Consider the following 21,965-nt stretch of genomic DNA (forward strand, 5'->3'; position numbering starts at 1 on the left):
GTTATGAGATCAATCAAACTATCAACCTAACTCTTAATCAACAAGATCAATCAAAACAAATAAGAATCAAACAGGCTTCAAGTCAGATTTATAACATGTTATTTAGGGTAAAACGAATTTAGGGTTTTCAGAAAACAGAAACAGATCAGAAGGTAAAATATTCTAGCAACCTAAACCTCAAAACATTAAAAGATTTAATCAAACAAAAACAATCATCAAAACGGATTCACATTAGGGTTTAGGGTTTTGATTCGATTTCTAGCAATTTTAGGGTTTACGTTTTTTGGGTTTTGATTTAATCATAGATCAAGGGAGATTTAAGCACACGATATGATCATTGGATCATAGGGTTTTGAGATTCAAAACCGATTAGGGTTTTGAGTTTAATTGATCAATAGATCAATCTCGATTTAGGGTTTGGGGATCGAACTTTTAGAGTTTCGATTTACTCATTAGGGTTTGATCTATTATCCTATGGCTTTTATCATAAAGATTAGGTTTTATGGTTTCATTCTTTATCAATCAACCCAATTCGATTCATATGTTCTTAGAATTCGAATTACCTTTAGCTTAGTTGATTGTTGAAACCGGACCACCAAAGAATGAACCTCGATCTGGACAGGAACGGGACGCGAGCTGGCCTGGACGCGAGCTTGCCTGGAACGGATTGAGGCTGAGATCACGAGCGGCTGATCGTTGAACGGGAGCTGTTGCTGTCGGATCGCGAGCGGCTCTGATGCGAACGGGACGCTTGCTGTCTGGAGCGCGAGCTGTCCTGGATCAAGAGCTGAGGCTGAGTTCGTCTGAAGCTGAGACGGGAACGCAGGGTTGCTGATCGGGAACGCGTAGGATCGGGATGCAATCGGGATTAGGGTGTTCACCGGGTAGGATTAGGGTTTATCGATATTTGGTTTTATCTTTAGGGTTTTAGAGGTTATTGTGTTGATAACATGTTATAAAACTAAGGGGAATAGTTTGTATATTTATTCATAAAACATATGATTCCTTTATATAAGGATTAGAAGATATAGAAATATGGAAAGTATCCAAAACCTAAACCAACTATGATTAGGAAAACTACTAAGACAAGAGAAAGGAAAAACATCCCAAAGACTTAGCCGCCCATGTGTATGAGCCGAATATGGTCTTGGAAGATGTTATGGTTATGGGCCATCCACAATATGATTTATAACCGTTTCTGAGGATTTTTATATTTTCCGCAAGCTTTTGTATCTGATAATGTATTTTTTTTTGTCAACAGATATTATTAAAGGCTTAAAGCCCAAACAAGGTAAACCGAAGGTCCATTACAACCCAATTCATAAACTGATTTCAACAAAAGATGATAACTACAATATTAAAGAAAAACGTGGAAACACGTGTTCTCACAGGCGGTCTATCTTCCGATCATCTCTCCGGTAAACTTCTCGGATGAGACGTATAAGCTTTACCGCTTCCTTCGAATCTACCTTGAACTCTTCATACAAAGCTCGCCGGTTCTTGTAGTTTGATCTCCGAGTGGTCACCGATCCTTAATTCCTGGGAAAACTGATGGATCTAAAGACAGATCATCTGTCAGGACGTTTCAAAGAAACCCTGACTTTACTTAATCTGCTTCAAAATCAACCAGACAAATCCAACACCTTCGATTCTTCAACCAAAAGGGAGCATCTTCCTATCTTTCTCTTTAGGAAGAAACGATTACGCCCCCTCGGATGAGATCTGGCACTCGGCTAGTACCAGAAGCCAAACACAAGTTCCGGGATTTATGGTTAGATCTTGCATGAAGGGAAAGTGTCCAAGCAAATCAGAGAAAGAAATAGATTCGTGAACAGTTCTGATTTGGTTGAACAAAAACACACCAAAAGATCGCCTAGCGAAAGTGAAAATCCGCAACCGGAACAGAAGTTCGATCAACAGATCGAATATTTACATACAAAAAACAAAAAGATAAAATATGGTAACCGGCAGCGAGAGCCACCGGCTACCGATCGACGATGGTGATTGAAGTTTTCTAGTGAGAAGTTGGAGAGAGTAGAAAGAGAAAAAAGATGTATAATTTTCAATTATCCGATAATGTATTTCACTCTTGATCTAATATTATCATATGAAAAAAACCATCTATGTGTGTTCACCAAAAAAAAAAAAACGTCCCCACGATTCATTTGTGATTTTGCTGCTCATCATGTATAAATACAAATTATTTTTAGGTTAGAAATATGATTGTTTAATATTAGATATATATATATATATATATTTAATGTAAGTATATAATTTATATTTTACGACATGTTTTTAATATTATAATAATATTTGGATCATATTTCCAATAAGAATCAGGGAAACCGACGATAATATTAATTATTAAAATCATAAACTAAATATAAGATAAAACTTAATTATGATATTATAGATATTGCTAATATATATCTACAAATTAAATGTCTTAAATATAATGATAAGTATATTCATTATAATTTTTTTTAAATAACAGCATAAATATCAGTTGAATATGTTAATGTTTATTAATTATCTTAAATATCATAATACACATATATAATAAAATAAAAGTTTAAGTATTAATATTAATCACACTAATGATTTATCATAAATTTATATAAATATTTTATATCTTAATTTAAATTCTGCAAAAGAAATTCTTATTTTCAGATAATAACAAAATATATCTATGAATTATCTTATTTTTAAAATATGTTTTTAATAATTTATTATATTAAATTATGATTAATTATCTAACCGGAGAAATTTTATGTTTACCACTTTCATGGTACTATTTTTCATTTTTCCACCACTAAAGGAACATTTTCAAATCATACTAATATATAATAAATAAAAAATAATTTTTTTTATTGTTTTCGAATTATATTTTTTCAAATTCGACCTTATTTATATTTTTTTTTTGAATTTGTTTTCCGAATTTTTTTATAAAATTTCTTTTTTAAAATCCAAAATTATGTTTGAAACTGTTTTTTAAAATTTTTTATATATTTTTTAAGTATTTATTTTTATATTTATTAGATCCTAAATTTCACATTCCAAAAACTCTATCCCACCCCTCAACTCTAAACCCTAAGTCTAGATTAGTTAATCCTAGGGGGTATAAGTGTCTTTTACCTTTCATTAAAAGTGAAGGTAAAAGTGATTAATGTAAACATGAAAAGTGGTACTATATGAGATATTTGTGGTAATTTCTCCTTATTTTTTTATGTGTAAAAGTTCATTAAATTATGGAAATTTGTTAATATCTAATGTAAAAATATTATTAGAAATATTTAATAAAATCATTGACTCACCTAAAATTTTGGAAAATTCTTTATTATATGATAATTAATAAGATAGTATCAAATATTTGTTATATATGAAATATTGTAATTATCATGTTTCCAAAAAGGGTTATTTTAAAAATATATAAGTATTTTAAAAATATTTATGAGAAAACATTAACTAAGCCAAAAGTTATAGAAAACATAACAAATCAAGAAATTCACTTCTTAAATAATATTACACAAAGTGTTTTTTCCCGCTCATGCAGACATAAGCTTCTTATCAATACATATTAGTTTATATCTTATTAATTAAAAAAAGACAATATGATAAATTATTATTTATGTACTTAAAAAATTTAAATTAAACATAAAATTACTTATATATGACAAAAAAAAAATCTATCAAAACATATATGCTTATTGTTGTGTTGATATTTTCAAAATACTCACATATTAAAAAAAAATTTTATAGAAATTTTTTTCCTTGATTATTGTTTAATTATAAAATGTTTATATCTTAATTTTTTTAAATTCTGTAATAGAAGTTATTACTTTCAGATAATAACACAATATATCTAAAATTATCTTGCTTTTTAAAATATATTTTTTGATAATTTATTATATTAAATTATGATTAATTATCTAATATAACAGATAAGTCTAATATTATAATATAATATTTTTTATTAATAATATAATAAACTTTGTAAGAAATTCATTAAGGATAATATTGATATTAATCAGTTATGTTGCAAAAAATCACTTCGCAAATAATAGAATATATATATATATATATATATATATATATATAGATAAATTAGCCAATAAATTAAAAGTTGTTACGATTTATTGTAAACTTATTTAGAAGCAAAATTCTCGATTACGCACTCATGTTATATCAAATCCAGTTCTCACAAACGAGATCCATCCCATGATGCAACATACAACAATTTTAAAATGACCAATACCGAAGCAGACTTAGAACATGATTATCGCAGATCCTAAGTGGAGGGTTTTAAACAAAATTTGTGATTTAATTAAATCAAAGAAAAGAAAAGGAGAATTACCGATCCTTAATGGAGTGGTTTGGAAACCGATTTTTATGGGAGTTTTATAACCACGTGTCAGCATCTCGTTTTTTTGTTTTTTTTTTCCTTTTTCTTTTGTCTCTTCCTTTCTTTTTCTCACGGTTTCTCGAGCTCTTGCATTCTACCTCAGAGGAGAAGAATCCAGACCAACGACGGACGAGGACTGTGTCGGTCCAATCGACGTCTCCTCCGTCTTCTCCGTCAGAAGAAGGAGCGGAACTCACCGCCGACTCTCTCGGTGCTCACCGCATCTCCTCCGTCTTCTCTCATCTACGCCGTCAGAAGAAGGATCGAAATCCACCACCAATCGACGAATCTCTCGGTATTGATGGCGTTTCCTCCGACTTGTCTCGTCTTCCACCTATTCGACAACTCTCTCGGTCATCACGGCGTCTCGTCCGTCGGTTCTCGTCTTCTCCGACGTGCGACGACTCTATCAGTCCTCCTGGCGTCTCCTCCTCCGGCAGGCAATGTCTTCAGTTTGGAGATCAGCTTCTGGTAAGTATGTAACTTTCTCACTTTTATCGTCTGGATTAGTGTGCTTAATTGTTGCCCTTTGATTCATGTAGAAATAATGGTTGAGTAGTTTGACTGTATTTGTTACAATATCGACCCTAAAGCATGGTTTCAATACAAATATGTAGTGTATGTTGACTGTGAATATCTACATTTGTTTGATATCTGGTTTGTTTTGTTTTTTGCTTGTTTCCTCTGCTATTATATTTCTCAATTTGTTGACCCGTTCTGTTCTATGTGTGTATATTATTAAAACGCAATCAAATCTCTAGAAGTCATCTGTATTGGTGATCTGAGGTGGAGGGATTGGTTCACCTGCATTATTGTATCATGAAGCTTGTGGTGTGGTATGGTTACAGACTTATCGATCATAATGTTGTTGAACTCAACAATGTGCATAGGCAGGTATGATTTTCTTTGAATGTTTAATCATTGGGCAGGTTTTAAGTAACACACATGCTAATAAAGTTGCATCTAGTGCAGATAATCACTATTCGGAAGGAACATGAGGTTAGGAAGTTGAATCTCAAAGCCAAGCACGAGGAGAAAATGCGACAAGCTCAGATTCAGTTCTTGTGGCTACTCTCAGCCAGTCTCATCTCATCTCTTTTATTATGTTACTCGGTTTATTAACTTAATTGGCTGATCCAAGAAAGTTTGTGTAACCTTTTATTATGTTACTCGGTTTACACAACATCTTCATCTTCCAACAACATGTATGTTTCAAGTTTCATTATGTATGTTTCAAGTTTATGTGATCTGTTCTGTGTGAAATGTGAGACAAAGAAACTCAAGTTTATGCAAAGCAAGAGAAGTCACGAGTTTTTGTTCTTGTATAATTATGTAAATGCTTGTCCTTGTGTTCTCTATCTCATGTTCTTGTCTTGGTATTTCAGGTCCAAAAGAGTGTTCTTGTCTTCTAAGAATGGCATTGACATTGGCATTGAGACGATCAAGTAAGGTTTTCTTGTTTATGTTTCTTCCTCTTGAGTAAGTGATCTTCCTCAATTCTTCTAAAAATTTTAAATTTTTTTGTAAGAACTTTTAATTAAGAAACTCCGATTGAACCACTCAAAATGATTAATGTTTAGTTTGGTAATGAAAAGCCAGGCGGCGATGGCGACTGTGACTTTTTCTGCGACATGAAGATTGGATCGATCAATGTTGTTTTGGGAATATTGGAGGCTCAGATTGATGAGGAAATTGGATTTTATGGCTCTACTGAGGAGTTTGGATTGAAATCACAAGGGGGAATAATGTTTTTTGGGCACAAAAGGACAGGATCCGATTGGACTTTTCTGATGAAGACGAATCATGGCATAAGGAAGGAGGGGTTCCTCGGTTGATTGTGATTGTGCCAGATCTATGGATAAGGAAAGGGGAGACGAATAGAGGGCTCCAAAATTTAGACAAGGAAGGTGGTGGAAAAGTTTATGGCCAGTTTGATTTGATAGATCTCTCAAGGTACGCTTGGTTTGAGCTGGGAAAAAGGATTTTTTTGAATCAGATCTCATATTTTCTCTAGTGATTGAATAGGGTATTATTCTGCAAAATCTTGATCGATTCAGTATTAGAAAGGAGATACGGACTTTGTTCATATATGTTTATGTGTTTTGCTTTTTGGAATTTTTCTGGATTCCCAATTAGTTATACTCTTTACCATTTTGAGTTTAGAGGAATCTGGATTGGGAATTTTGAAGATATAACATATCAGAAGGGGGATATTAGTACTATTGTACAGATAATAGAGAATATTCTCATATCCAGTAATTTATGCGGAAGGATATCTGTTTCTATTTTAAAGATTTCATTGGAAGTCGTTATGATTGTGTTTCAAGGCATATATATACTAGAGAATGCGTGTTATGTTTTCATCATTCTCAGTTTCTCAGCTTGCTCTGTTTACAATCCGATATCAGATTCTCATTTTTCTTTTCTCTCTATTTTTGGAGAATTATGACTCAGGGGCAGTGGATGGTTAAGTCTGGTGGTAAAAAGGTGCAGGCCCCAAGTATGGGATTGAAGATCTCGATCCCAAAGTTTGATAATTCAGTTCTCATTACTGAATACTCAAAAACGTTGATTGGGAGATGCATGAATCCTTTCAAGCAGGAGATGAATGCGCTACTGTTCCATCTACCAAAGATCTGGAATGTCGATGAGAGAGTGGTGGGCGCGGATCTGGGCCTAGGACGCTTTCAGTTCGATTTTGACCAGGAGGAAGACATTGTTGAGGTGATGAAGAAGGAGCCCTTTCACTTTGATAACTGGATGCTGTCTGTTGTTCGTTGGGAACCGGTGATGGAGGAGAACTATCCTTCCAAGATAACATTTTGGGTGCGTGTCATTGGTGTCCCTCTGCACTTTTGGGCTGTACCAACTTTCAAAAGCATAGGCGAGGCACTGGGGGAGGTCCGAGGAGATGATGATATTGACATAGATGAAGGGAAGGTTCGGGTGATCATTGACGCTATCAAGCCTCTGGTCTTTTTGGTTACTGCAGAGTTCCACAGTGGTGATGAGTCAACCATCGCTTTAAGGTACGAGAAACTGCACGGGTTTTGTCGAATCTGTTCGAGTTTGTGGCATGATCAGTTTCCTTGTCCGACGGTGAAGAAGAGTACTGACGAGGAGACTGAGGTGCAACCTCCAAAACCGGAGCAGGACCCAGCCATGTTAAGCTACAAGGGAGCAGTGGAGTCACAAGGAAGAGAGCTTGGTGGTGATGCGAATGGGAATAACCGAAGGCTAGGCCATCAAGTCCCGAGAAATAGGGACTACAAGGGCAAGGGTATTGCTTTTGATAACAGCAAATATGAGGGCAATAGTAAGTCGGGGTTTAAGAGGTCGTACAGAGATCAAGACACGGGCTACTTAAGGAATCTGAGGCAGACTGGGAGGTTCCCACAATCAGAGGCTCCAATGAGGTACGCTATCGATACACGGGGTTTAAAAAACATCAACACTCAAGAGATGGGGCAAAACTTGGACGAGCAACAAAAGCTTATGCTAGATGCCTTTAGGAGCGGCAAGAGTGAAGAGACAAACCAGATATCAGACTCCACGGCTCGTAAGGCTCTCAGCTTTGAAGGAAACATCTCCGGAACTGCTATGGAAGGATTGGGTGGTACAGATGTTGCGAGTGGTATAGCGGGTGCAAGTGTGGGAGAGGAGGACCCTAAGGCATTGAAGGAGAAACTCCTCCCTGAAAGACATGGTGCTGATAAAGCAGATGGATCTTAATAAAGAGGAGAGTGAGGGAGAGAAGATTGAGGAGATGGAGGGTCTGTCTGAAGAAATAGATTCAGAGTTAACTGGTGATGTAGCGCTTACTGAGACAGGGGAGCAGGATGGCTCAGAGCATGTGGGTGATGAGGTTTTTGCAGAGGCTGATTTCGATGTGGAGGAGGATGATCAACTGATGGAGACAGAAACCCAGGAGGTCTTGATTGAGTCTGAAGGCAAGGAACGTGGACGTGCTAATAAGAAGAAGCAGGGGAAAGTTAATGGAGCTGCTATGGGAGGCTCTCTTAAGAAGAGATTGGTGCAGAGTGTCGTCTCCCCAAGGAAGAAGCATACTGTTAAGAAGGGCAGCAAGGTGGGGGAGAAGGATGCACTACCCCCAGAGAAGGCTCCGGTTAAGCATGTTCCTGATCAGAACTAAAGTGTTTTTAAGGTCTTAACATTTAATGAATAAGTGTTGGGAAAGAGTTAGTAATTCCCATGATTTTATTGTTGTGTCATTTTTGTTTCCTTGTTATGATTTTCCTCTGAAGTCTTCAGGGTGTTGGAATAATAAATTGGATTTATCTTCAGTGGTCTATAGCTTTTCTTTTACGGGGTTATCAAGGATGGGTTTTCCTACGGATTCTTTGTCTTTTGTAAGTTATGGGGACATGTATATTTATATGGCGAGGAGTCAAGCTGAGCATAGGACTCTGTCTTTCTGGCTTATGGGGCTCTCAGGTTGTAGACGGCAATATATTGATAGAGAAACGAGGTATGTTGGGTTTCATCATTCTGTTTTAAAATATAATTTAGAACAATGTTGGTGGCTATGGAGTTGTGTTAATGGGTCTATTTGGAGCGTTCTATTTTTGCAGTGTAACGGAATGTTTCTCTTCTGGACAAGGCATTTTGCCATCACGATATTTATTGAGATTATTAAGGAACATCAACTTCTCCAGATTGTAATGAAACATTTGAATTGGCGCAATGGGTACTGGCTGGTCTTGAGCTGTATAAAGAACATGCTTTCTCCAGTTGAATATCAGGTGGTTTGTTTCCTCTGGCTTCTTATGGTGTGTCTGAGTAATGGTGGGATTCAGATTGATATGTGTTATTGTGATTTTCTACCTCTTTTGATACGCTGGCAGTGCACTTGTTTGTATTGTCCTGATGATTCTTTTTTTGCGGGTCTTTTGTGTAGTTTTGAGTTGCGGTGGAAGAGTTTTTTTCAGGGACAGATGCGCTTGGTTAGCTGTGGAGGAATATATATTTATATGGCAAAGAGTCACACTGAGCATAGGGCACTGGTATCATGGCCTATGGGGCTCTCAGGTGATCATTGGTGCTATATTACTAGAGAGATGAAGTATGCGTGGTTACTTTTTCTTATTTTACACTATAAGTGTGAACAATAGTGGTGGGTTTGGTTTGGTGTCAGTGGGTCTAGTTGGAGCTGCTGGATAAGGCTTTTTGCCACAGAGTTTATTGAAATTGTTAAGGTTTTTCAACCTTTTAAGGCTGTGATGGAATCTTTTAATTGGTGTACTGTGTTTTGGCTGGTATTGAGCTGCGCAAAGAATAGATCACTTCTAGGAGATTATCATTTGTTTTGTTTCTCTTGGAGGTTTGGGGTGTGCCTGAGCAGTGATGGGATTTTGCTTGATATGTGTCACTGTGTCTTTTTATCTATATGGATCCATTGGTGGTTTACTACTTCGTACTGTCCTGGTGCTTACCTTGCAGATGGAGGTTGGCACCTTAGGAAGCGTATGGAAGATATGGCACTGCATAGCTTCTGTAAAACATATACGAATCCATATATGGGACATCAGTCTATGGAGTGGAGTATTTATGGCAGTTATGACCTGAGAAAGGACAACTTAAATTACGCCAAGCATTACATTTCGGTTGTGCTCTGGCGAAGGGATTTAAAAAATCTGCAGATGCAAATCAAGTGCCTTGATGATCGGAAGACTCTGTCGGCTTATATCCTTGTTTGCAGAGTTACAGCTTCTGTAAAAATAAAACATTTCTATGATCTTTGTGTGGAGATTTGGTCTTCCAAAGATAAGATATGTTGGGTGATGGGCATGCATTGTTTTCTTTTTCTGGATTTTGGACCATTTGTTTCCAATGATGTAGAAATTTTGGGGTCTCTCTCTATGCTGGGTGTTTGGTCTCAGATGTTTTTGCAATGTATATGGTTTGTTATTATTTTTCTGAATGTTTGGAATTTCAGTGATTATATGATGCTCCTTTGCCAATCTTTAACGGCTGAGGTGGTGGCTATGTTCTTTAAGCGCTCGGATAAATGAAAATCTTAAGTTGGAATTGTCGAGGCATGGGCAGCAAATGGACTATTAGTTATTTGAGAGAAATTTGGGGGAAACATAGACCAGCTTTTCTTTTTCTTCCGGAAACTAAACAGAAATTCGAATTTGTGCAGTCTTTTCAATTTCATTTCGGGTATTCTCATCTTCATACGGTTGATCCTATTGGGAGAAGTGGTGGTCTGGTTTTATTCTATGATTCTACTTAAGGTCAATATTATTTCCTCGAACAATAGAATTATAGATGTCGAGACAGAATATAAAGGAAAGCGCATTTTTCTTTCATTTGTTTACGGTGAACCAAATCAAAATCTAAAAGACCAAGTCTGGGAGAAGCTTACAAGATTAGGGATTTCAAGGGATGAACCCTGGTTTATTATTGGCGACTTAAATGAGATTACGGGTAATCATGAGAAACAGGGAGGAGCTCTTAGACATGCGGATACGTTTATACAATTCAACAATATGATAGAAAATTGCGGTCTGATGGAATTTCCAAGTCTTGGAAATACTCTTTCTTGGAGCGGACGAAGAGCTGGACATGATGTTAAGTGTCGTTTGGATAGATCATTGGCAAATAATGAGTGGCATAATCTATTTCCTTGCTCTTTTGTTGAATATTTGGGCATGATTAGCTCTGATCATAGGCCGATTGTGGCTTCAATAGATGATAAAGTTCTAAATTTTCGGCAGCAATTTAGGTTTGATAAGAGATGGATTGGGCAGGATGGATTGATGGAATCTATTGAACGTGGGTGGGTGTCACAGAGAGGTGGAGGGAAAAAGAGTATAGTAGATAAGATCCATAATTGTCGGCATGAGATTTCGGTTTGGAGAAAGGATAATCCATCTTATGGGAAAGAGAAAATAGATACCCTACAGAAGGCTCTGGAGGAAGTTCAAAACGATATGACGAAACCTTATGAAGAGGTGGTCGAAGTCTCCCGGAAATTAAAAAAAGCATATCGAGATGAGGAATTATACTGGGAACAAAAGAGTAGGACTTTGTGGCATACATGTGGAGATAGAAACACAAAATTTTATCATGCTTTGACCAAACAGAGACGAATACAGAATAGAATTATTGGTTTATACAATGAGGATGGGGATTGGATTAACTCTGAAGCTGACATTGAGGGAGTGGCGATGAAATATTTCAAGGATTTGTTCCACTCTACCTCACCTTCGGAGTTTGATAGTTTTCTAGCGGAAGTTCCCCAGCTGGTAACAGCTGTACAGAATAGTAGGCTCATAGCTCTGGCTTCAGAGGAGGAAGTCAGAACGGCTCTATTCATGATGCATCCTGAAAAATCTCCTGGCCCAGATGGGTTGACGGCCTTATTTTATCAACAGTCTTGGTCAGTAATTAAGATGGATGTGGTTAATATCGTTAATGACTTCCTTAGCTCGGGAAGTTTTGATGATCGGCTAAATATGACAAATATTTGCCTTATTCCTAAAACAGTAAGGCCAAATAGGATGACGGAGTTGAGGCCTATTAGCCTCTGTAATGTCGGCTATAAAATTATATTCAAGGTTTTGTGTCAGCGATTGTAAGTTTTACTGCCAAACCTTATATCAGAAACCCAATCGGCCTTTGTCTCAGGAAGGATAATTTCGGATAATATTTTTACTGCTCAGGAGATGTTTCATGGACTGCGAACAAATAATGCATGTAAAGAAAAATTTATGGCAATAAAACAGATATGATTAAAGCTTATGACAGGGTAGAATGGTCCTTTATGGAGCGGTTATTATTGAAAATGGGTTTTTGTTCGGTCTGGGTAGCCAGGGTGATGACATGCATTTCTTCGGTTACTTATAAGGTCTTACTTAACGGTAAACCTAAGGGAAGCATTATTCCAAAGAGGGGTTTGACACAAGGGGATCCCCTATCTTCGTATTTATTCATTTTATGTACAGAAGCTCTTATTACAAATATTAGGAAAGAGGAGAGAGAGAAAAGGTTAACAGGACTTAAAATATCGCGAGGAGGACCTGCGGTCTCACATTTGCTCTTTGCGGATGATAGTTTGTTTTTCTGCAAGGCGAATGTGATTGAATGTGATGTTATCCTCAAGCTCCTCAAAGACTATGAAGCTGTGTCGGGCCAACTAATAAATTTTGATAAATCATCTTTGCAATTTGGTCATGAGGTACCAGAGTCACAAAGGGTGGAAATTCAAAATAAACTTGGCATAACTAAATTGGGTGGTATGGGAAATTATTTGGGAATACCAGAAAGTTTGGGTGGATCTAAAACACAAATTTTTGGTTTTTTTTTACTGAAAGAGTTAATAATAAGGTGAACAGTTGGACTGTCCGGTTCCTAACTAAGGGCGGAAAAGAGGTGATGATAAATTCAGTGGTGTCGACAATGCCAAATCATACTATGTCTTGTTATAGATTACCAAAGACAGTTATAAAGAAAATTACAGGGGCTATTTCTCACTTTTGGTGGGGCAGTGGCAACAATAAAAGAGGTATACATTGGTTCTCCTGGGATAAAGTATGTAAATTTAAGGAGGAGGGAGGTCTTAGCTTTCGCGATCATCAAGATTTTAATACGGCCTTATTGGCGAAGCAATTATGGCGGTTGATAGATAAACCAGACTGTTTGTTTTCAAAGGTATTTAAAGGTCGATATTTTCAGAATACTGATCCATTGGATCCTCACAGATCTTATTCACCTTCCTATGGTTGGAGAAGTATCTGCTCAGCTAAATCTCTGGTTAATAAATGGCTAATCAAAAGAGTAGGAACAGGACAGACTATCTCTGTATGGAATGATCCGTGGATTCCTGCTCCTCGCCCGAGGTCAGCTAAACCAAAAACGCTACCCCAATTTTTAAATCCTTCTTTGAAGGTGGATCATCTCATCGATCCGTTGACTAAGTCTTGGAATGTGTATTTGCTCAATGCATACATACATCCGGATAATGTTAAGATTATTAGAGGCCTGGCTATAAGCCGGAACGATATGAAGGATTCTTATGGGTGGGCATTCACAGAGTCAGGAAAATATACTGTTAAGTCTGGATATAGGGTTGAATCATTATTTCCAGATAAGGCACATGATTTAGTTCCTTATGGTCCGAATATCAAACCACTTTTGGCTTTTTGCTGGAAACTTAAATGTCCTCCGAAATTGAGACATTTTGTTTGGCAAGTTCTCTCATGTACTATATCGGTTGCAAAAAATTTAAGGCCACGGGGGATTAATTGTGATACCCGATGTAGTATTTGTGATACAGAAGAAGAGTCAGTTAATCATGCTTTATTTGAATGTCCTCTAACTCTGCAAACTTGGGCTTTATAAAAAATCCCTTCAGCCCCTGGTGTTTTCCCAACGAATTCGGTATTTACCAATATGGATTATCTCTTCTGGAGATTGCCAAAAGAGCATGATTTTAGTAACTTTCCATGGATTATGTGGTACATTTGGAAAAATAGAAATAATAAAGTTTTCAATGATAGGGATGGAAATCCTCAGGAAATACTTAGATATGCGGAAGTGGAGAGCGAGGTATGGGCGTAGGCTCAGACTACAATTCCAGAAAGACAAGTTTTGGGCCCACAAAACTTTGAATGGAAAGCATCGGGACAGTCAAAAATCTGTTTTATAGATGGTGCCTGGAAGGAGAATGACAAATTCACGGGGCAGGGATGGTTCTGCAGAGAAGTAGGATCAGAAGAGAAGATGATGGGGGCGATGAATCTCCGAAGAAGCTTATCAGCTCTACATGCCGAATGTGAAGCTTTGATATGGGCTATAAAGTGCATGAAGACCCTTGATTTTTCAGACGTAGTTTTTGTAACAGACTGTTCTCAATTGGTGAAGATGGTGTCCTCACTAGACGAATGACCAGCTTTTGCTACACATATGGAAGAGTTTCGACGCAGTAAGTGTTTCTTCCCTTCCTTCAAGATTCAACATATACCAAGAGCAACTAATCTAGTGGCAGACAAGCTTGCACGAGGTGCTCGGAGTTCCCCTTCAGTTGTGCTTTATGTTGATTCTATCCCACCGGTTTGGTTTTCCGAGCCGGTAGATTTCTTATCATAGTTTAGTTACTATTGTCAAAAAAAAAAAAAAAAACCACTCAAAATGAGAATTTCTTAACTAGTGTTTTTAAGTCCACTTAAGTATATTTATATAACTAAATAATCATTAAGAAACCCAAGTGGGTTTCATGGGATAATTATGCTCTTAAGCAGAGTCTACACCATAGAAAAAGATGTCATCATAACGACCGTTGGTCGGAGACTTCCCTCCATACATCAACAGCCCTTGTTTCGCATCCAGTGACGCAGTCGTGGATGCACACCATCCACGCGGGCTATGACCTTCCTCGAGTTTCTCCCACAACAAACTCTCAGTGTCCAACACAAAAGCCCCGCTGTCCAATTTCCCTGGACCCAAATGAGCCTGTGGGTCCATCTCAATCTCACCTCCCGATATAATTATATATTTCCCCACGACCGCTAGCGCGAACACACTTCTCGCCCACGGCTTTTCACCGCTCGTTTCCACTTTAGTCCAGTTACTTTCAACTGGATCGAAGCAATGAACATCGTCCATTTCATCACCACAAAATCCATAGACAACCCAAATCTTCCCTTGCACAACGGCAAGCCCCGCTCCACCTCTCGGTACTCTAGAGTCTCCAGGATTGGGAAGCTCAGTCCACTTCTGATCAACGATGTTGTATGCATGAAGTGTGTTCAGACGTACCGTTTTACTCACTCCACCAAAGACATATACGTTTTCATCATCAGCAGCCATCGAGAAGAAGCTACGCGGTGTCGGTCCTTTATCAACAGGAGTTATTAGTTTCCACTCGCTCTTAACGGTGTCGTAAGAATGGAAACCGTTGTAATCGCGGTTGCTGTCGCGGCCACCAAAGACGTAGAGTGTAGTTTCGATGGCTACCATGCAAACGCCTAAGCAAGCGAGTTCTGGAACGTCGCCGTTCTGAGGAGCGATTGACCACGCGCGAGTGTTGAAATCGAAGACGTACATGTCTTTATCAATGGAGAAATTTGGCGTTAGCTCTCCTCCAAAAGAGTACATTTTGTCTCCAACCATTGCTATAGCATGCGAGCATCTTGGTCCAGGTTCAAGATCCTTGCCTATTTGTTTCACCTAAAGATAATAGTTACACATGTTTCAGAATAAATTGTTTTTTTTTATAGAAAATGATTTAAGAGATTCTGAGTTCAAAGCCGTACATCCCATAAAACGAAGTCTGAACTATGTTAAATTGTTTTTTTTTGTCATCATGTTAAATTAACTGAGTAAATTTCTCGTAGAAATTCGAGCATACATATTAGGCCATCCGAAATTTGGAATCTCTCACCATAGTTTTTCACCATTATATTATAGAGATTTAATTAAAAAATCTCTCAAATGTACACATACTAGGTCTAAGAACAACTCACTATTAAAATAAATATAAAAATTGAAAAAAATAGGAGTGTGAGATGGAGCGTTCAAATGAGACTTCATGTGAACTTCATTAGAACCTCTAATACCACATGTCTACTTATTGTCCATCCATATTGATTTATTTTTTGTAACAGTTCTAAAATTTAGTTATGTAACCAAAATATATTAAAATAATAGTATTAAATTGTTGAGATACTTATTTTGAGATATTAAACAATAAATTCCTCTAATAAATATGAACCAAACAGAGATATTTAATCGTATGTCCATCTCTACTACATATATGGCCCTACGGGCGGGTTGTCATATGAAAGAATTACATAAATATATTATCAATTTTAATGAATATTATAAAATATTTAGCTTAATTTAATTTAACTAGATCTTAATTTTCACTTGTATATTTTGTTATTTATTATAAATTATGTTTTATCTTAGTATCAAAGGAATGGATTACAATTTCGTTCTTATAAGTTTTTTTCTTTAATTCATTGAAATTATTTTTCAATGAGCGAATAGCATACATACAACTAATGGCGGTTTAAATACTTCAAATTATAATTATAATACAAAAATTACAATTATATATGTAATTCAAATACTAAAAGTTACAATTAAATACTATGCGTTTTTTTGAGATTTCTTATCATCTTTTTATTATTTTTTGAAGTTAGATTATGAGTCATTATTGAAATAAGTTACATCGTGACCTGAATACGGGTGGGGGAGGTGAGATGACGCCGGTTATGCTTTAGGTGAGATAATAAATATGCTATGTGTTAATTTCTGTATCATTTTTATGAAATGTTTACTTGAAAATCAAAATTATTTTACTATATATAAATATATTATTGTTTTATACTATTTCTTTCTTTAATTAATTACCACGTAAAGTCTTCCAACCAATCCACCTTTTATCATTTTTTTGATCCTAATCACATAGCTATTCCAAATTCTTTTTCTTAAGAAGCAAAGAATAAAAATATGTTTTAATACCATTTAACTCTTTATTAAAAAATTACTTATACTTCATGAGAACTTAGCGAGCTTTATGTGTATAGATTTTATCAAGATTATGTTAAACTTTGTTTAGTAATTTTTGATACATCATTTTATGAAATGGTTAATTGAAAACATAAATTATTTTAGTGTATATAAATATATATTGTTGATTTATATTATTATTTTTTAGTTAGCTACCACGTAAAGTCTTCAATCAAACCCACCTTTATCAATTTTTTTGTTCCTAATCAGATAGCTATTTCAATTTTTTTTTCCTCGGAACCAAAAAGGAAGATATGTTTTAATAACATTTTAGTCTTTTTATTAAAACTTAGCGAGGTTTTCTTTTCTTATATTGTTTAGTGTTGTAATCAAGATTCATAAGACGATCATACTATTTTGATAGTTAGATTGTAAGACTACAAAATTAAAAAATTAGACGGATTTGAAGTTTTGAATTACATTGTCGCACATGTGACAAGTGACATGTCGGCCTTCTGTTGTGTAGGCCTATGTGTCAATCCCATTTACATGTGTATGTAAATTACAGTTTTCCGTCAGAATCCAATAATTAATAAGTATTAGTAAAAAGTATTAAAATATTTAAAACTTTTTTGGGTGCTTTAGAGCATTATTATTGGAGGTTCTTAGAGTGAAGTCCTTAGCGGAATATAAGAACATGTTTCTTAACTTTTAACTAAAAAAATTAAGATTCTTAAAACTCTTATTTAAGACCGGTTCTTAGCTTTTTTACTTAAAAATTAAGAAACGGGTTCTTATATTCCGGTAAAAATTACACCCTAATAATTTTCCAATAATCATGCTCGTTCTGAAAAAAATATTATAAAACATATTTGGCCACAAAAACTCAGCCCATCAAGTTCATTATAACTTAATCGGTTGTTGCTCAAACTCTTGCTATAATGAAGCCGCCAAGAAACGAAACAGTGTGATGTCTTTAGCGTCGCAATTCTCAGAGGAGGAGGCACAGAAGGCAGCAAGTTACTCCGAACATAAAACCGGAGAGAAGTGGGAAGAGATGAATCATCTTCAATGATTCTTCGAGGAAAACGACAATCCTGTCGAGAAGCTCCACGATTAACGCCCGGCTTTGAAGTGTTTGAAAGCATGGGGAAAAGAAGAGGAGAATGTAGAGGTGAAAAACATCAAACCAGAGCTGCTTATCTATAGGTGCTTAGGTGATAGTTTTCGTAGTCGCTAAACAGGAGGTGGGGCATTGAAACGTTGTGCGGATTCTGTTATTAGTAAGAATAAATGCGAAGATTAATAACTGGAATAAATGCTGGTCATCAGCTTTAATTGGGAGGCGGTCGCAAGTAGAGTTACCGAAAGGACTACGAAAGTAAAAGTTGAGTTGCTTCAAGTTCGGGTCCAAAACTTGACTAAATTAAAAGCTTAGGGGGGGAGCCCATTTACATTATGAATAAACCAAAGGAGATGACACGTGGCATCATGTGGTGTCCCTATTTATCTAGGTGGCACACAAGAAGAGAAGAGAGCATGTTCTCCTTTATATATATATATATACTAGGATGAAATCTGTGCCTTGTGCATGATAAATTTATATAAAAATTATTTAAAAAGTATTATACGGAAAAATAATTTTATATTCTTGATTGAATTAATATTTTTGTATTTAAACAATATTTTTTAACTTTTTGTTAATTACATAATTTGTTTACTGATAAGTTGATCTCATTTAAAAAAAATATGTCAAAAAATCACTTACCGCATAAGAACCTAACGTTTAGGTCAAAAAATCTTGGGTCTATTTAATTACAATGAAAATATGTCAGCTTAGTATTATATCATGATTTAATAATTTAAAAATTAATTATGGTTATGAGAAGTTTACGTTCATGTGTCAATCCTATATATCTTCAATATTTTTTCTTTTTGATTTTGGTTATTGTTCGATATAAATATTGATTTTGAAGTTTATTCTCATTTCGTTTGTTTGTTTTGACCTGAGATTTAGAAAATACTTATGATTTAAAATAATTAAAAAGATACATACTTAGGTTAAGATCTGCATTTTTTGCAGAATAAATATTTTATATTTATTATTTATCTTATGTTTTTCTGCCTATTATGAAATAATAAAATAATAAGTATATATATTAAATAACTAAGAAATCAGTTACTATTATGTAATAAATAGGTGTGTGCATATAAATCAAACTATCACTCTTGTTTATTCGCAATCATTTTAGGGTAAATAAATCAAAACAATCAATCTTATCTATTGTATATGATATATAATTAAATTTAAATGATATTAACATATATATACAGTACACTTTTAATATGGATTAAATGACGTTTCTACTAATATGATTTTATGATTATTTGCATATTTGTGTAACAAAATTTTACACCAACGAATTTTTTTTTTAATGTGGGATAATTTGAATAATTTATAATCATTTAAAAAATAATGAAAATTTCAAAATTAAAATATTAACTTTTGAATATATGTTCAATGCAAATATCAAAATATAAGTATACATTTTCATACGATGTATAGTTTAATTTAAACGATATGAAATATATATATATATATATATATATATATATATATATATATATATTAACATAAAAACCTATTAAAATAAAATGATTTCTTCATATGGTCTTATAATCATTGTATCTTAATATAGAAAAAAATTTAAACCTTGATCATAAAAATTTATGTGAGACTTTTAACAGTTTTAGTAATTTATACTCGTTTTGAAAAATTCAAAATACAACATATACAAAAAAAATCTATATTTTTATTATATGATTAATGTAATTATGTAATTTATTTTAATAAAGAAATAAATAAACAAAAATGATAAAAAGTATACAAATTGTTATTGTGTAAAATCATTAATTGCTATATATATATTTTAATCACATTAGGTAATTCCGTAGGTTTTATTTAAGGAAAGCCTGCAAAGCAATAAAGATTTGATATATGAAACCAATTATAATCTACGAAATATTATTTTGCTAAAGAGTATAATTTTTAGACTATAGTTTGTATAAAGGTAATTTATAATTTTTTGAAATAAGATTTAGAAGGCATACACAAGTGCCATATAGGATGAAATTTTTTTTAATTTTTACTAGATACAGGTTAAAACTTTTTAAAAGATACTCGATTAATATACGGGGGATATGTACGTACCTGGATCCACTTGCCACGCAACATCCGCTTAGAACGAAAAACATAAGCTCCGAGAGAATGAATAACATCGCCGGAACTTCCATAGAACCCGGTGATTTTGCCGCCTTCGAGGAAGAACATATTCGATGAGGTCTTTCCAAAGGAGGGAGAGGTTATGCCCTTGAAAGTCTTGAATGTAACAGATGTTATAACTCCGGTGTGTTTACCGTAGTAAACTTTTACAGATGTGATGTAATCGTCTTTTCGAACCTCGAACACTTCTGTTCCTGACCCTGTCTTCTTTCCGTGCTCGCGTATCTCTCTTTTACCATCTTTTTCGTATTCGAACTTGAGGTAAGCTACATTGGAATCTACTTGGCCAACATAAACTTTTCTTACATTATCATAAGCACCGTCATCGAATGTTTCTCCAGTACCCTTTCCTCCTAGAGCCTCTCTTTTGTTGGTAGAAGAGGCTGGAGCTGGAGCTGGAACTGGAGCTGGAGCTGGAACGGGAGCAGGGAACGGGGCAAAATGTGCACCGAGGGCATTAATAACATTACTGGACCGACCACAAAACCCGACAAGCTTGAAACCTGTCTTCTCAAAAACAAATTTACTACCATCCTCATTCCCAAAAGCAGGGGAGGTTCTTCCTTTTGATGTCGTAAACTTAAGCGACGTAAGCTTGCCATCGATAGTTCCCTCCACTAACGTAATATGCTCATTAGGATAACCCACCACAAACTGCAACAAGATGCTACATTTCATTCAAACTTTTCATAATATCACGAGATAGCATATATATTGAATATCAAGATTAGTTACCTCTTTTGGAGCTTCATCTCTCTCCCCATGACTATGCGGTACAGTTCTTTCGCCTTTGGCATACTCAAACCTAACGTAACTAACAAACTTACCACGTCGTCCAACGACTACTTTTCTAACACCGTCAAAAGCACCATCGTCCCAAGCATTCCCTTCATTCCCACCTTCAAGGTTAAAGTGCGTAAGAGGATAATTGAAAGCGAAGAAGTGAGGTCCAATGGCATTAAGAAGGGGACCAGCGCGTCCATGGAATCCAAGAAGCTTTCCTCCGTTTTTGCTCTCAAACATGAAATCTGTCTCGTATGATACTACAGGTGCTACTGCAGATGATATTGCAGATGATACTAATGATGGTATCAGAGGAATCTTCTTATGACCGAATGTGTCAGATGTCCTTCCATGGGAGGTTTTGAAGAATAAAGATCTGATCAGCGTTGTTTTATGCTTGATATCAAATTGGTGGGTTCCACCAACAGCTGTGATATACTCATCCGGATAATCCAACGCGAACTGGATACCCCATTTTCCATTAGAAACAACAAATGTACGAGGCAATAAAGGTATGATATTTTATAAGAACATATTGAAGAATACACATAGTGAAAGTTTATAACCTCTTTATGCTTCCGGGTAAACTGCCCATGTTCTTTGCTTTCAGTATCACCATCCTTGTCGTACTCGATCTTGATATAAGAAACACTTAGGAGGGATTTTCCGACAATTATTCTCTTCACCCCGTCAAAAATACCATCGTCAAAAGGATTTCCCTTGTCACCACCCGCGGCTTCCAGTTTTTCAGACATGGTGGCCATCTTCTAACTTCAACGAAAACCTGATGAATTGAGATTTTTATTTTCATTCAAAAACTTATAACAAACAAGAAACAACATGATGTGTACTTGGTAAAGAAATACAATAAACTGAATAGCATAAACTCTGTTTTTTTGTACTTATCACAAATCAAAAGAGAAGTTAATGCCCTTGGTAGGTACTATTCTACCGAAATATTGTTTAAGAAAAAAAAATTGTGAGTACTTTTTTTTTTTTTTTTTTTTTTTTTTTTTT

The 21,965-nt window shown here is 35.3% G+C and overlaps 3 protein-coding genes across 12 annotated transcripts in view; 2 read left to right on the forward strand and 1 right to left on the reverse strand.

Moving 5' to 3' along the window:
- The first annotated feature begins 4,446 nt into the window (after positions 1 to 4,446).
- Positions 4,447 to 8,706, forward strand: LOC106298244. 9 transcript variants are annotated; one of them, XM_013734331.1, is made up of 6 exons: positions 4,448 to 4,873; positions 5,164 to 5,296; positions 5,375 to 5,607; positions 5,788 to 5,881; positions 6,002 to 6,355; positions 6,844 to 8,706. In XM_013734331.1, the coding sequence occupies exon 6, from the start codon at positions 6,848 to 6,850 to the stop codon at positions 8,132 to 8,134; it is 1,287 nt and encodes a 428-aa protein (XP_013589785.1). In that variant the 5' UTR covers positions 4,448 to 4,873; positions 5,164 to 5,296; positions 5,375 to 5,607; positions 5,788 to 5,881; positions 6,002 to 6,355; positions 6,844 to 6,847; the 3' UTR covers positions 8,135 to 8,706. The 9 variants fall into 9 exon arrangements, with proteins under 9 accessions (XP_013589788.1, XP_013589783.1, XP_013589782.1 ...); XM_013734333.1 differs by having other exon boundaries at positions 5,788 to 5,847; positions 5,998 to 6,355; XM_013734332.1 differs by having other exon boundaries at positions 5,788 to 5,847.
- On the forward strand, positions 8,573 to 10,369 carry LOC106297317. The gene is made up of 3 exons (XM_013733584.1): positions 8,573 to 9,451; positions 9,863 to 10,315; positions 10,359 to 10,369. Exons 1-3 carry the CDS (start codon positions 8,581 to 8,583, stop codon positions 10,367 to 10,369), a joined length of 1,335 nt encoding a protein of 444 aa, XP_013589038.1. The 5' UTR covers positions 8,573 to 8,580.
- A 4,184-nt stretch (positions 10,370 to 14,553) lies between these two features.
- LOC106298243 (nitrile-specifier protein 2-like) overlaps positions 14,554 to 21,965 on the reverse strand; it is a 7,667-nt gene continuing 255 nt past the window's right edge. The window contains exons 2-5 of one of the 2 annotated variants that reach the window (XM_013734327.1): positions 21,515 to 21,719; positions 20,901 to 21,410; positions 20,094 to 20,819; positions 14,554 to 15,595 (exon numbers count right to left, since the gene is read on the reverse strand). In XM_013734327.1, coding sequence (XP_013589781.1) covers positions 14,660 to 15,595; positions 20,094 to 20,819; positions 20,901 to 21,410; positions 21,515 to 21,712 — 2,370 coding nt within the window. In that variant the 5' untranslated portion in view covers positions 21,713 to 21,719 and the 3' untranslated portion in view covers positions 14,554 to 14,659. Of the gene's footprint in view, positions 15,596 to 20,093; positions 20,820 to 20,900; positions 21,411 to 21,514; positions 21,733 to 21,965 lie in introns of both variants that reach the window. The other variant, XM_013734326.1, reaches the window with a different exon arrangement.

This window comes from Brassica oleracea, chromosome C6 (assembly GCF_000695525.1).
Source record: "Brassica oleracea var. oleracea cultivar TO1000 chromosome C6, BOL, whole genome shotgun sequence".
Lineage (NCBI taxonomy): Eukaryota > Viridiplantae > Streptophyta > Magnoliopsida > Brassicales > Brassicaceae > Brassica > Brassica oleracea.

Coding starts and splice junctions, on each gene's coding strand:
- LOC106297317 (XM_013733584.1), top strand. CDS start 8,581: ATGAATAAGTGTTGGGAAAGAGTTAGTAATTCCCATGATTTTATTGTT. Junction 9,452..9,862: donor ATGGCCTATGGGGCTCTCAG/GTGATCATTGGT, acceptor CTTACCTTGCAG/ATGGAGGTTGGCACCTTAGG.
- LOC106298244 (XM_013734334.1), top strand. CDS start 6,848: ATGACTCAGGGGCAGTGGATGGTTAAGTCTGGTGGTAAAAAGGTGCAG.